Source organism: Buteo buteo, chromosome 22, assembly GCF_964188355.1.
Source record: "Buteo buteo chromosome 22, bButBut1.hap1.1, whole genome shotgun sequence".
Classification (NCBI taxonomy): Eukaryota; Metazoa; Chordata; class Aves; order Accipitriformes; family Accipitridae; genus Buteo; species Buteo buteo.
The window spans coordinates 9685877-9701313 of record NC_134192.1 but is presented as its reverse complement, the minus strand read 5'-3'; the positions used below and the strand labels follow the sequence as shown (position 1 = coordinate 9701313).

General features: G+C 39.3%; 1 protein-coding gene across 2 annotated transcripts in view; it reads left to right on the top strand.

The window, feature by feature from the left end:
* Positions 1 to 15437, top strand: part of AFF2 (ALF transcription elongation factor 2) — a 350449-nt gene that overhangs the window by 203823 nt on the left and 131189 nt on the right. For both annotated transcript variants that reach the window (XM_075054426.1, XM_075054425.1), the window contains exons 5-7: positions 4955 to 5041; positions 8122 to 8158; positions 8412 to 8463. In XM_075054426.1, the coding sequence (XP_074910527.1) occupies positions 4955 to 5041; positions 8122 to 8158; positions 8412 to 8463 (176 nt within the window). The remainder of the gene's footprint in view (positions 1 to 4954; positions 5042 to 8121; positions 8159 to 8411; positions 8464 to 15437) is intronic.

Sequence of the window (15437 nt, the reverse complement as noted above, 5' to 3'; positions counted from 1 at the left end):
TGTAGACTCTAATGCCACAGAAGAAAAACACCGGGATTGTTACTTTCTTCCTCTGCCTTTTTGTGGTTCTGCTGTCCCCAAGAGAGGCAGTAAGGGTAGCGTTTGGCCAACAGAGATCTATCAAACTACAGAGCAAGAAAAAGGGCTGGGAAGGGTCTTAGAAATCTCATCATCTACTACACATTCCTGCCCCATTGCAGGAATCAATTCTGCCTAAGCCATTCCTGACTGATGTGTGCTAATCTGTTCTTAAGTGTGTTCCTCCAAAGATGGAGTCTGTGTAGCTCTCTGAGCAATCTGTTTCAGCGCTGCACGGTCCTTACCATTGGAGAGCTTTTTCTTATGTCTAACTGGAATCTTTTTGGCTGCAGTTTAAGTTCATATCCACCATAAAACTGGAGAACAGATTATTCTCTCCTTTAGTAACAGCTCTTTCTGTAATTGAAGACTGTTCTTATGTCTCCCCTCAATTCTCCCAAGGGAAGTAGCGTGAGCCCTATATCTTGGGAGACTTCAAATTAGATCAGGGTAAGCAGTTTAGAGTGCACTGTAGGAAGGGAAGCTGCCTCAGTAGGAATGCAGAGTACACAGCCTAGCTGCTTTTTTCCATAATGACCTCTTAGGGCCTGGCTCAGTGCTTTTATCTGTATTTAAAAACACTGCACACTTTCTTTTGAACAAGAAGGAAATGATGGAAAACTGAAACACAGAGAAAGGAAATAAATCTTGAAGGCGGCTATTAATTTTAGGGACTGGTTTTGTAAAGCTATTTACCATCTGCCCCATATCCCCTGTACTCAATTCTCTCCCTCTGACCTTTTCCTTAGAAACTTGCAAGCTTAAATCCTTCCCCAGTCGTCTTCTTCCATTTAAATCGTGATTTGGCCTTGTACCTCTGCAGCCCTTAAAACGTTTGCTTGGAGTATTTGTATTTTTGGTGATTCGTTAGATCGCATCTGCATGTGTCCTTCTTAGTTACTTACCTGAGGGCTTTTATAGCTGAAAAAAGCAGACTTAGCTGAAGAGACAAGCATGCCTAGCTCTAATAAATAAAGCACATGGAGTCAATTAAAACAATGTTTAAATAATTTTCAGAAAGGAGGATGCTTGATGTTACTACATCAGAGGACCACAGTGACTTTTAAGCCAACAAACTGTGCAGGTTTGCTTTCTCATTTAATCCCCAGGTCTATTAAAAAATGCATGCTTCCATAGCAGTCATCTACCCACTCCAACAGTTAACATGATTTTGGAATTATTTTAAGTCCAAACCATGTGAAAATAAATCCTAACTCAATTTTGTGGGATTACTATGTTTCCATTAAGTTCCTCTTTAAAGCATTTCATATGCTTGGTTTAATTATTGTTACTTCCAGGAATTTCTAAATACTTCCAAATTTGGATTGATTAAAGTTTTTTAACTTTTCCTGGGGAAAAAAAAAAAAAAGAAAAAAAAAAGAATGCAATTCTCTGCCTACTTTCCCAGGTATTTACAAACCAAGATGTTTATATATACAACTTAATGGATGGTTGCATACACAACACACACAACGTCTGTGTGGTTCTTTATAGTCATAACATATTAGAAGGTAGATATATCAGATTTCAAAAGTTAAACAAAATAGAGCTTAGCAAGTACTTAGAGATGAGGGACCTCCAAAAGAAACCGGGGCATAGCAAAGAATGGTGAAGTCATGTGGATGATTAAACAAATGACATCCTTTCTTCTGATTCTCCAAAGTACTGTGCATGTGCTTAAGGAACAGAGTAGGAGAGAGTTAAGCAAACAGTTACCTCTCTGCAGGATGTGGGGTTGGGGTTTTGACCCTTCACTGAAAACAGTGCAGTGCCATTTTTGCATGTCATTCTGTAGCTCAGTAGTGCTCTGTGTGAGTATAATATGCAGCTGTGGTGGTCGGTGTGGGGTTGCTGCCCATAGATTTTGAAGTGACATTTTTCAGATGAGTAAACTAAAAACTTTCTCTATGATCATTCAAGGTTCTTTGGTCAGCAGTGCTGCGGCACCTATCTGTAGGTAGATGTAGGTATGTTTCCTTAAGTAACTATATGCTTCCTTATGACTTCCGCACACAGTGTTTGTTTACACGCTGAACTTTAAATACTTGTGGTGTTTTGCATGTGTGGTCCTATCTGGAATTTTCTATCCAATAATTTTTATTACAGTGATAATTGAAGTGAAATGCTTCAATGTAGCTAGCTTGTACCTTTGTAATAGACTTTGATGCTCTCAAGGTCATGCTGTAAACACATAGATTGGATAGTCCTAACCTCACTGAAGTTGACTTTTGCCTCTGACCTCAGTGGAGTCAGGATTTCTTACCTTGTAATTCAGTTTCCTCAAATAATAGCAGACTCATTTTTCCTGTTCCTGCTGTTTTATGCTCAGGTGTCCCCTAACAGGGAGATGACTAGATTTGCTTACACTTCAGCCTGCCACATTGGTACACCGTGGGCACTAGATGCATTCTGACAGTGAATATTATGAAATATTTGCTGGCATCACCTTCCCATGAATCCTAGGCTCTCTGTCCAGCCTTTTATGTGTGGGCAGGAAGAGACTGAGGTCAAGCCTATAATTGCCATTCTAGAATATGCTTCATTTCTTCCTTCAATCAGGCTGCCTGTCCCTCTTTTAATTATGTGATATAGCCTCTGTTTCATCGTTTTGCTACGAAGAGATATGCCACAAAGCATCCTCTATGGCATAGGATTTGGCAGAGGCAGGAGGATTTGGATTATATTATCTCACAGAAAAGTTCACCGGATGCTTAAGTCTTTTTCTGCCTTCCTCTGTGCAGAGGTCAAACAATCAATGCGATATAATAGTGTACTTCTCGTCACTGCGCTGAGCTGCCGCGGCCTCACCCACCGGGAGGGATGAGCTGTTCACTAGCTGCCTCTTTCCTCCTCATTGCCACCGTTTGTGCTTTCTGCAATGAAAACAGGCCCTGAGCTCCACAGGCAGAAACCCAAAAGCTCATTCAGCAGTGCAGAGACATCTGCACCCTCCTCTGTCCCTGGGTCATTTGCACAAGGAACTGGCAAAGCTTGGCCCCAGGCTGCACTGGCTGTAGCTATGTGGCCCTTTAGATAAGCTGCAAGTGTGTCCATGGTACGCTGCGCTGGTGGAAGCGGAGCGGCAGAGCCCAGTGGGGCTGAGCTGCCGACCAGCCCTGCCGTCCTGCCTCTGCCAGGACGGGGTGAGGGCTTCTCTCTGTAGTGGTCGTACCTGGGCTTTGTCCCTTGAGGGGCTCAGGCAGATCTTGCTGCAGTAGCAGCATTGCTAAGGGTGGAAATTTGATGGGCTTCAATAAAATACCAGTGTCTAACAGGAGCTTGGGGGAAGTTTACGTGTCCGCCCGTCCTATTGACTGAGGACCATGATGCTTGCTTTTCTTTTCTCTCTCCTAACCTCCTGTATGACACATGATCTGTGAGGGACAACTGGAGACCTGAAACTTGCTGGCTGTATCTTCAGTGAATTATACATTAGCATCCAGCTGTAGCCACCCAGGCTATGTCTTTAGCCCAAATGGACCCACCACACTGCCCTTTTGACAAGTTATATTTTCTTAGTTATGTTATATTTTTATTTGTGGAGTGTATCAAGTGGTTGTCATGTTGCCTACAGAAATTTGTGTGTTCATAAGCTTTGTTGTGACTGGCCCTGGGCTTGACCAGTGTAAAATAGCAGCTGGGAAGTTTAGTTTACTGCAGTCAGGATTATGGCCATTGCATGCAAAATTTCCTAGACCAGACCTTCTTTTGCTCTTTGTGTCCCTTGTCTCAAGAAAGAATCCTTCCTGAGCTTTGCAGGCAAAGAAAAACAACCAAGACAAAGATATAACAGATTACCAGAGACAAGTATTACTGCCTCTCTGAATATTTATTAAATTAAAAACAAAGATAAGAGAGAATGGAGCAGCATCAACCATAAAACACACTCATTAGAAGGGCATTTAAAAGCTCTGCCTAAAACAACATTTTTGCAGTTTTTCTATTTTACTGATTTTTTCCCCCTACTCTGAACCTAAGTCCCAGTCTGTTCCCACCAAGCTCGGTGAGACAGTGATTCTAGGCCTCAGTATGAAAAAGCAAGGTGTGCACTGTCGTTTCTGCTTGTATTTCACAGGCATGGGCATCCAGGAGATTTCTTTGAAGACAGTTGGAACATGTGTGTACAAGTGATGAACACACTGATACAGAAAATGAGCGTGGTGCTTAGATGGTCCGGTAGGCAGGTCTTCACCAGAGACTTGGATTTCCTAGTTAAGTATAGGCTTTCTGTGTAACCCTGTGCAAATCACCTCATCTCTCAGTCCTGCATTTTAAAATGGAATCGATAGTGCCCTGATGCTGTGATGTTCCATACCACAGTAAGTGCCTATGGCCGGTGCTATGAGAGGATGCTTTGGTGCATAGGACACTGTCCCTGATCTCTTCTACGCCACGCATTCATGCTGCAAGCCCACTCTACCTTTTTCTAGACCTGCCTCTGGTTTATTTTGCTACTAAGCAATCTTGAATAGGGTTACATTTTGCCACCATGCAATTTTCTATAGGGTTGCATCCAGTGCAATACCGGAGGGATCCACTTCCTGCTTGGGCTTTGCAGATAAAACCCTGTTTTATACCTGTGATGCCTTCATTCATACAGCTTGACAGGCTGACCACAGAGGTGGAGTCAGCTGCCACGTGATGAAGACAGAGACGGTCAAAATTTTCAAGAGTAAAACCTGTCCTCACCCTCGTTCCCAGGAGGTGCTGCCTGTTGGTAGTTAAGGTGTTCATCTACCACGTAAGGATGGGTGGTGACGCTTCCTTAAGCAATTGCATCTCCAGGCTCAGTGGAGAATACATGATCATTTTTTCCTCTCTTTCTTCTTTATGTACATGAATTTGTTTTCAAAAACATGTCTATTTTCTTCCCTAGGAGATGACCCATTCCTGGCCTCCTCCTCTTACTGCTATTCACACTCCTGGCAAGGCTGAGCAGACCAAGTTTTCTATCCCAAGCAAGGTACAAATAGGCTATTACCAGTGACCTGATTAACATCCTGTTCTGTTGAGTGTTCTTCGCTGGAGAGTTTATTTTTGTAATTGGTTCCATTTTCAAAAATTTCTAAGACTATTTTTAGTTGGAAATTCCCAATCAGACTGTTGTTACTAGTAGGACTGCTTATTTAAAGCTGCAGAAATTCCAGTGGAAGCAGAGTGAAATTTATCTCTCTTGTTATAAGAGTCTTTCTCCTTCAAGTACATATAAAAGTATAGAATCATAGAATGGTTTGGGTTGGAAGGGACCTTAAAGATCATCTAGTTCCACTCCCCCTGCCATAGGCAGGGACACCTTCCACCAGACCAGGTTGCTCAAAGCCCCATCCAACCTGGCCTTGAACACTTGTAGGGAGGGGGCATCCACAGCTTCTCTGGGCAACCTGTTCCAGTGCCTCACCACCCTCACAGTGAAGAACTTTCTTTCATGTAATCTAAATCTACCCTCTTTCAGTTTAAAGCCATTACCCCTTGTCCTATCACTACATGCCCTTGTAAAAAGTCCCTCTCCAGCTTTCTTGTAGAACCCCCTTAGGTACTGGAAATATATTTTATTTGTTTGGTTTTCTTCCATTATTATTTGTGCAGTGCAATGGCTGAAATGGTCGTGTGTTCCTACTTAGTGACTGATTGCATGATGAGGTTTAGGTTGCGTGGTCAAATTACGGTGACTTAAAATGTGTCTGCATGTGAACGGTGCTATGGCATCTGTCTGTGCATACTCCAAGGGCACACGAAGTTGCACAACGCGATCCTCAGTATTGGCCTTGTTAAAAGGATGCACTCATCACTTGCCATGTCAAAAGCACATGCCTGGAGACTACCTGCAGTTCACCTAACACGCAGTGAATCATTAAGTTGTATGATTTGAACATGCCTTTAGCCCAAATTCCATTGCCTTTTAGCTATGATTCTGGTAGCACTGTTAGAGATCAAGCTCGTACCCAGGACAGTTATTGCTGGAGGCATCTTTTGCTGGGACCTGCACAATTGTGAGCGGATGATGTTTGGAGAAGCGAAGAACTTTCTCAGAGCAGGAAATCTACACCAGTCTGACATGGAGCTACCTAAAAGTTTCTTTTTAAAGGCAGGACCTTGGAAAATAGCTTATAAAACTGGTACTGCTTGACATTATGGTTCAAGCAATCATAGCCTGTTTTAGAAGCTGGAATGTGATTTTCCTCTTACTGATTTTATCTGTTTGGCAGATATTTCCCTGTCTGAAGTGCAGCCACCATACTTAACTGGAAATCATATGAAATTAGCAGTATCTGTGGTTCCTTAAAAAAACAAAGCCAGTGCCCAGAATGCCTTATTTTAATGGAATGTGATTGTTACCACTCTAGCACTGCCATTGTCACTGCAGTTAACTGCTGCAGCATTAAGCATCAGAAGTCATAATCATACAAGAGTATATCCTCATTGCAAATTGAGTTAAAGTCTGTTGAACCCATTTAGGTGAAAGTGGAGTCTGACCTGTGTGAATACAGGGAGAGTAGAGGGGTTTGCCCACTGGAAGCTGTATTTTTTTAAATTTATACCATGTCTTAATTTAGCACTGGTTTTTGATGGGCCCTACAGAGATTGGTCTAAGTCCTGCAGACTGCCAATATCTCCATTGGCAGCAGTATAAGCATAGGTTCAGAGAAGCTAAAATTTTGTTTTCCTTTTCTGTTTCTATTAAGTTTGCTTTGAACTTTTAAGATCCACATCAAAGTTAATTTCTGGGCACGTTAAATGTTGATCCTAAAATTCTTGACCATATCACTTCAATACAAAATATAAATCAGATTTTTTTTTTTTTTTGAGCTAGCATTTCAGGAAATAGGCAAGCACATAAATGTTTCCAAGTTTGCTAGTTTTACTTTAAAAAATAGAACTGAAACGTCTCTTCAGAACACTACATTAAATCAACTGTAGCTAGCCAAATTATAGATCTCAGACATAATGTGGCTAGATTGTACCGCCATATAAACCAGAGACGGGCGCTATTAGAAGTTCTCAATTTAACTATTAAAAAAAAAGTATTCTCATGAGAAACGTATATAAAAAAGTGTGATAAAAAGGGCGGAACTTATCAGAACAATTTATCCCTTTGACATTCAAATTTAAAGTGCCATGTTTACTCTTAGGGCATGATTTACTTCACAAGGGACTGACTGACAGCAAAGTATAATATTAGGAACTAATAATGCCCTAAGAGGAAGTGCAGTGAGGGTTTTAATGACTTTAACATCCTACAGAACTAACACTTCCAGCAAAGTAGTGCCTGGCTGTAAGATGAGGTTGTAAATAACACCTTAATTTCAAATGATGAAACTCTGCTTGGAAGGAAAGCTGATTACAATCACTGTGGACTATAAAGCCTAGAGAAAAACTGAGCAAGAAAACATTAAGGAAGCAGCTTAGTTATTGTGAGCCAACAAGAATCCCGGCATTAGCATGCTCAGTGTTACAAGCCAGATTCTTTGCTGGTTTAACATTGTTGTACTTCCATTGATTTCACTGGATTTGAACCAGTTCCTTTAGGTGAAGGTCTGCGTCCTGTGTCTGTATCAAATCCTGTGTGTCACAGTCCAAATAAAAACAGTGACTATCAATAAAAGGTTACTGTATTTCCAAGCAGTGAGATCAAAGAAAGGCAGGCAGTGGAGCTGAATTTAAAGGATGGTTGCATTCGTGGTGCAGTCTAAATTGTACATCATAGATGGCTCATACACACGTCCATGGCCAGGCCTGGAAAAGGCTAGGACCACTGTGGGTATAAATCTATGCAGTGTCTCCACAAAGGGGGTATGTAGATTTACAGCAGCTGAGGACAAGCTCTTGTCTGAACTGTGAAGGGGTCCCTCAGTGGTGCCACAGTTATTGTTTTTTTAAACTAATGTCACTGGTGCTGCCTTAACAATCACATGATCCCTTCCCTATACCATCTCCTTCTCTGTTTGTGTAATGCTAGTGCCCTTAATCTAGCAAGCCAAGATATATCTTACCTTCTTCATCTTATTTAACTAATGCTGACATTTTGTGTGTTCTTCTTTGTAGGACTCCCAACATCTGACCTCAGGATACAATGTACAAAGTAGGTCTTTATCATCCTAGTCCTAAAAGTCAGGGTTGGGTTTTGGGTTTTTTTCCTGCTTAACATGATTAAAACAAAGGCTAAAAAATTAATTTCTGTGGTGCTAAAGCAGATCAGTTCCGTTTTTTATTGCATGTTATGCATTGTGGCATGTTGTGAAACCAAGTATAATTAGATGGGCTGACAGCTTTGGGTGCATTTTAATTCTACAGTAATCTTTTGACATTTGAAAATGTGTTTCCTTTGTTTGCAGAGTGGAGTGATCCAGCAGGGAAAGTTGCAACTAAGTCAGTGCCACAAAAGTCGTAAGTATTATTATTTCCAGCTTTAAATCTCATTTTAAATTTATCATAAAGAATGAGTTTATTTCTCCAAAGGTAACAAAAATCTAGCTCTGCTCATAATCTTGTCCTGGTGTTCAGGTGTTCTCAGTAGTCCTTAAAAATTAGCCATAAACCAGTTTTATGTTTTCAGTGCTTATTACTGTTTCTTCTTTTTAAGCATTAGCTAAGAGAGGTATGTGTGAAAGATGAGTTTATTAAGCAGAAATAATGCTGATTTTAGTTGTACAGCTTGCCAAAATTAAATCACTTTTATGCTTCTCTCATCAGATACTAAGCCTCTTACACTAGAAAATGCAACCCAATGAACAGATGATGCAGGAATTTTAACATTCATACAGTGAGAGAGAGTAAAACACATCATACGGAATGATTCTACTAGCTGGTGTTGAAAACCTGGTTTTGAGTCTCATACACTTTGAAACAGCTGAAAATCACAGATGATCTATAAATATGACAGTTTAAAATTGTGGAAGAGCTAATTCTCCATTGTGTTAAACCATTTTTCTTTGGTGCATCTCTGGTGTAAGGCTGCAATAATGTAGCAGTGAGTTGAGACTGAACTGGTTTTTTGCTTTTATCCTAGGATTTCAAACTAATTTACAAACAGGAATTAAATAATAACTTTGAAAAGTAGGTTTTTGGTTTTGTACTTATGAAAATTTGTGGGTCTGGTTTCAGTTCACAGCTGCTATTTTTTTTAGTGTTCAAGTGTTTTAAACTACTGAATTTAGAACTGCACTAGCTTAACTCACGTTTGTGTAAATACAATGTGTTCATTTAAAATGACTTCAAAATTATTCTAGTGGTTCCCCTTAATCTACTAAGGACACAATTTTAAGTAAATCCCTATAGGAGAAGAAAAATCAATGTGGAGATACCTACATATATTTTTAAAATGAATTTAAATGTATTGATTCTTAGTGCAAGTCTGTGTATAGGAAAGGACTTGTTGGAGTTCGGTGATTTGTCTGTGACCGTGTAAGAGATACGGGACTAGACTAGATGTGGGTCCTGAATCCATTGATGTACTCACCAGGCTCTGAAGGTCCAGTTCATTACTCATAAACTCAAGTCATGGAAGTACTCATTCAAGTAAAGTTTGTGGAGCAAAACTTTACAAAATTATGGTTAAATGACTAACTCAATTTTAAAATGAAATGGATTTTTCTTCAGATTGAATAAGAATTGGATAGGGATGCTAATGATAAACAGATTAATTTGCATGAATAGCATTTATTTATGAAACATAGTAACAAATCAGGTTTTGCCCTTTGCTCTTTGATTTCCAGTAATGGCTTGGTTTTTTTAAAGAATCTAGCCAGCTATACCCACTGTTCTTGGTAACAGAATGGGTGCATTCATGTTTCAGAACATCTAAGTGATCCAAACCTAACATCAAGCACATTCCATAGTAAAAAAAAAAAAAAAAAAAAAAAAGTAAAAAAATATTACTACATCTTAAAATTATTTTTCTCCTAAAGCAAGTGTATTTGGATTCCACTGTGAAAAATATTTTAGTGAGTATACCATAAAATACAATATTTCAATAGTTTGTAACCAACAGTAATAGACTTGTCAATCATGGTTTATTGTTATAAGCTGAATTTCAAAAGAACAGTACTTCAGAGCTCAGTGGTATATAGTGCTTTTAATGGGACCAAAGCTCTCTATAGGAAGCCTGATATAAAAACCAAAGACACTGAGTACATTTTATGAACCAGTTGCTCTCTGTTCTGCTGCTTGATCTAAAGTTCCAGTACTATCAATCAGATTTCTGCTGCAATGAACTGCCTTCTTATGGTAGGTGATAGATTTTACACATGAGAGATCAGAGCTGCAATAAAGCTACTTTTATTTTTAGCTTCCAAATGAAGATCAGCTAACCCATTACTATCACTTTTTCTCTTTTACCACAGAAAAATTGTTAAGGCAGCTCCTAAGAATTTCCGTAGGGCTTTGGGAGGTTAGAAGGCAGTCCACTGTGAGACTTGGTATTACGAGGCCAATTTGTTTCTTTAGATCTGCGTGTGCAGTTACCACCACCTTCACTGGGAATTACAGTACTTGAGGACATAATGAAATTAAAGCAGAGAATGGGGCAGAAAGACGCAGTGGTATCAAGTAGAGCTCGATAGTGCGATCCAAATAAACCCTGATAGATTGACAGCTCCTGCAGTCATTGTATATTTTAATAACATAGTATTTATCAGATTGCAGTTGTGTTAAGGATTTAATCTTTCTGACATCGGTCAGTTTCAGGGATATTGGAGTGTATGAGTGAAATTACAGTCCAACTTATCCCCAGTAACATTTGTTGCTACATTTTCAACCACACAGCATGACCTTACTGACTTCAAAACTGTATCCCCCACCAATTCCTTATATATTTTGTCAATGGGATCTGTTACCTGTATTTCAGTTTAATCAAATCTGACTGAATTTGGGTTTGTCCACCTGTATGCTTTGTTAGAGACCTTTTAACCTGGACATGTTTCTAGATATTCCCCAACTTTTTTAAGTTTACATGCAATTCAAGTGAAACTTCAGTTATATTTTGCATTTACTTTGGTCCTAGCGATGGTCTTATAGATTCCATTGGCTTTGTTAGAAATCTGTAGGAATTGGGAGTAATGTGCTTGCATTCACCATATCGCTGAGATATAGCATGACTAGTTGAGCGATGCGTGCAGAGCAAAGATACTTTACCTTCATCTTGCTATATTCTGCTTCAGCAGCCAAGCTGCCTGTATGCCATTACAGAATTCAGGTGTAGAAACATTGGTATCATGGAAGATCAGACCAAAGGGATGTATGATCTTTGCAAGATAAGTTTTCAGGTGCGTGTTTCTACAGGGAAGAATGGAGGCAACATACTGCAAGGTAGATTAATTGACCAACGTCTTGCTTTTCTAAGGGTGTGCAAGATGCATGACTTCTTGTCTAAGTAAAGCTTTCTGAACTATGAGTTTCATCCTTTCTATATTATTTCAATGTACTTTATTACATCCACATGCTGGAGAAACCCAATCCCCAATGCTTTGCAGCAGGTAAAATAGAACGTAGAGTAGTTGGGACTGTGTTTGAATTCTGCACCTATGTTGTACCTGAGTATGTGTACATGTAACTAACCACAGGACCTAATTTCTACTCAAAAATCTTGAAAATGAAATTTTGAACACTGATGTGCACACATGTGTCTGTATACCGTGGTGTCTTTTTATAGCTGAAATCTGGCTATGTAAAACTATGGCACTTGGCTTCCCTTTTTTAAAATTTCATATTCACTGTAAATCTCTTTTGGGTATTGTGCAGTCAGTTTTCAGCTAGTCTGCTCTGATTAGTTTATTATGAAGCATAGTAAGCAGGAACAGATAAGGTGCAACCAATTGCACTGAGAAGGATTTTCTGTCAACTTCCATGAATTTGAGGGTACAAACTCAGCCTGCGACTTAGGTTTCTGTTATATAATTACCACTGCAAGTATGTCATCCTCAAACATCCAGTCCTTTTGTTCTGTTTTGGTTGTTAGCATTTGGCCTCTGTCCAGTTGGAAAGTACCCAGAACCTTTTTAATCAAGCACATCCTGTGTTTCGAAATCATACTGCAGAGTAGTCTTGGGTAGTTTCCATAAAAGCCTAGCTAAAAAGAAGAATGTAATCATAATGGTATTCTTCCCCTGTCATAAAATTACTTCCTATACTTACTGTATTAATACAGTATTAAAAGGCCCTTCTCATGGGCTCAGTGAGCTACCGGAAACCATTAAAAACTTAGAGCAGCAAATTTTTATGGATCAGAAAAAAAAACAATTTATTTTATCCTTTTAAGTTTTTGTTATCCGTCATACTTAATGATACACAACCTGTGTGGGGGCTAGAGAACAGCTAAATACAGTGGGCTCAAAAAAAAACCAGGCAGCTGAAACTCTTTTATGTGATATTTCAGCAAGGATTTTTCAAAGGGGGCTCACCACTGGTTTCAGTTGGGCCAGGATTTCACTTCACAGTTCTAAAAAAATTTCAGTAAATACCAGTACTTTTCTAATCCCAAAGATTATCATAATACTTGATGGAAGCCTGTTTGAAAATGGAAATGTGCTTCTTGACATCTAACTACTTTTCGTAAGTATCTAATGGCTTTTTGGAAGTTCTCCACTGTGTCAGGGACAGCCACCTGGGAGCATGGAAAACAAAATTTGGCAGCATGTTCAAGCTATGAATTAAAGGTAATTCACAGTTTGAAATGAATCAGCATGAGGTCCTTATGAAGAGTAATCAGACATCAAGAGGATTTTACACCAAGGATTGTATATTGGATAATGTGACAACAAGTAATGTTGTTATTCAGAATGTTGAAATCAAGAAGCACTGATGAATTCTTAACCTTCAAAGGAATCACTTTTAAAAAAAATGGGATTCATTCAATGTTGATGCATCATTTCCAGTGCAATCACATGAACCAAAAATGTAAAATTCATCTCCAACTGGAATAGAAAGGATGTTTCTATTTATGTATCCAACTCTATATCTAAGTTCCAGTCACAATCTAACCCAGGTGTAATACACTGAAGAAGCTGAAATACTAGTATTTCTAATTACAGTTTTTAATCGATCATATTAAAGCATCAGAGTGTCGATTGATCCCACAGTGTTGATAGCCTGCTTTCTTTTATAGCATACGTTAATTTTCACTTAGCGAGTGTGGCAAGCTTTAATCATTAGACTAAGTACTGCCTGTTTGTTAGAAGTAGGAAGTTGCAAAGATATTCCCTCTGGGTAAACTGGGAAAGTCATGAATACAAGGGACTTGCACTGCCATGTACAAATTATGATAAGTGAAACAACAGTGGCATGTAATTGGAACTCCATTAATCTTTAGGGAGCTCCAGTGCACCATATTAAAGGGACAAATAGCAAATGAAAATAGAAGGGTCTGTTCTGGTAAGATGTCATTCATCTTTCATATTTACTGTTTTGTTAGTTAGAAGTTTGCTTTGCATCCTTTTGCCTCATAAGTTCTTGGGTTCGGAGCAATGATAGTCAAGATTGTATCATTTTGTTCCTAACTGCCACAGGCTTTTCCTTTTGAGCAAAGCACTAAGTAGTTGGGAATAAAACATACAAGCATTTGCTATGGACAGTTGCCTATAGAAGCAAACCTGCAAAATATTTCAGCTGCTGTGAAATAGGTTAAAATCCAGCATCGTAATTAAAAGCCCTGTATCCTTGAAGATAAGCCCATTATTCAAAATAATTTCTAAATTAGACTTTTGTTTTCATTATTCAGCTGGCTCACAGTTTAACCTCCCTGTCAAAATAAAGTTATTTCCTAATACATTCTTTTCCATGATCTCTTTCTCCTGACATGTTTATAAATCAGTTTAAAAGATTGTGGGAACAGAACTAAATTAATTCTCTTATATTTTGTTGATCAATGTTGAATAATTTTTCTTGACTATCAGAGACTTACATAATTACTGCCTTTAAGAATGCCTGAAACAAGCTAACCAACTGCATTCTTGCCAGTGTTGCTGATTGCAACTCAAGTAAGCACTGAACCATTTGAATTTCCTGATACTGTATAACCCTCCATTAAAAATTCAACATTTATTTGCCCTAACTAACGAGCAGCAGTTGAAATACTTTGTTCTCAAGTAGGATGCACTGCTGCATCACTGCCAAATACACGCAACCACTGAACTGTGACCATTGAAGTGTCAGTATTAATAGAGGCAGGTAAACGAGACACATTAACATGTTTGGATTCGGGATGTATTTCCCTGCCCACTATGTATCAGTTCCCATTTTGGAAACTGGTTAGACTGCAAATCTGCCACAGGTTTCCTTGTACTTAAAGAGCTTTCCCACAGGCAGCAGCGTATGTTGTGCCTTCATGGCTTAAGGCCAGTCGCAAACTGACCTCCCAATTTACATTTCTGTGGGATGGAATCACTTCTGAACTTCAGTGCAACTTCAAACATTCATTTTGAAAAACAAATGTACTTGATAAATCTGAAAATGTAAATCAGGATAGAGCAGAGGAAGCCACCACACTCAGTACCTCTCCCACCCATTTGTTTTGCGAGCTGCACACTTGCTGATAAAATGCATATAAACTAACTTCTTGCTTGGCTTTCTGGCCACCATAATTTGGACCTCACCCTGTTCCCTTTTGTCTTAACTCTGACCTGTCGGTAATTTTCAGGTTCAGAGCCAAGCCATTTCTCTCTCTGGCTTTTTCTTCCTGATGCTCTTTGCTCTAGTCCCTTTCATTCTTACTGTCATATCTTACTGGCTTTGTAGACTTCAGCAGCCTGAGACAAACTGAGAAAATTGTCACCCAGATTCATCTGCACCATGCTGCAAAATAGTCATAATCGGACATGGGTGATAAGCTTGAAAGAAGAATGGATTTTGCCAGGAAGCTTGGCATTCATAATACCAGAGTGGGCTTGAAACTACCAATTTGTGTCCTAAATATCCTAGGTAAGACTAACAGCCACTTTTCCTAATATCACAACTTAATCCTTTGCATCTTTCCTCTGAATCCCTCTGACAACCCTAATAATCCACTACATTTTTCTCAGCTTTACACTCTCCATCCAGAGGAACTTATATTGCTACCATTATCCTTTGGGCTGAGGGCTCAGCAGGGCTCCAAAGCCTATCAATTTTGTGGCCAGAGGGCTTATTTTTTATGAAGTGAAGTTCTCACAACACCCCATGGGGCTAGGCCATGCTCGCTGCATTATCCTCCGTCTTGGATAGCCCTTGGAGCCACAGATTCAGAATAGCTTTACCTTACAAACAGATACTCCCAAACAGTGAAAAAGGAAAATATTCCCCACTGCCAGGCTAATTACTGTTCTAAATTCCTAGAGGAAGAGCTGCTTCCCTCACTTGTGTGCATGCATCTCGGAAAAATGCATTTTGAG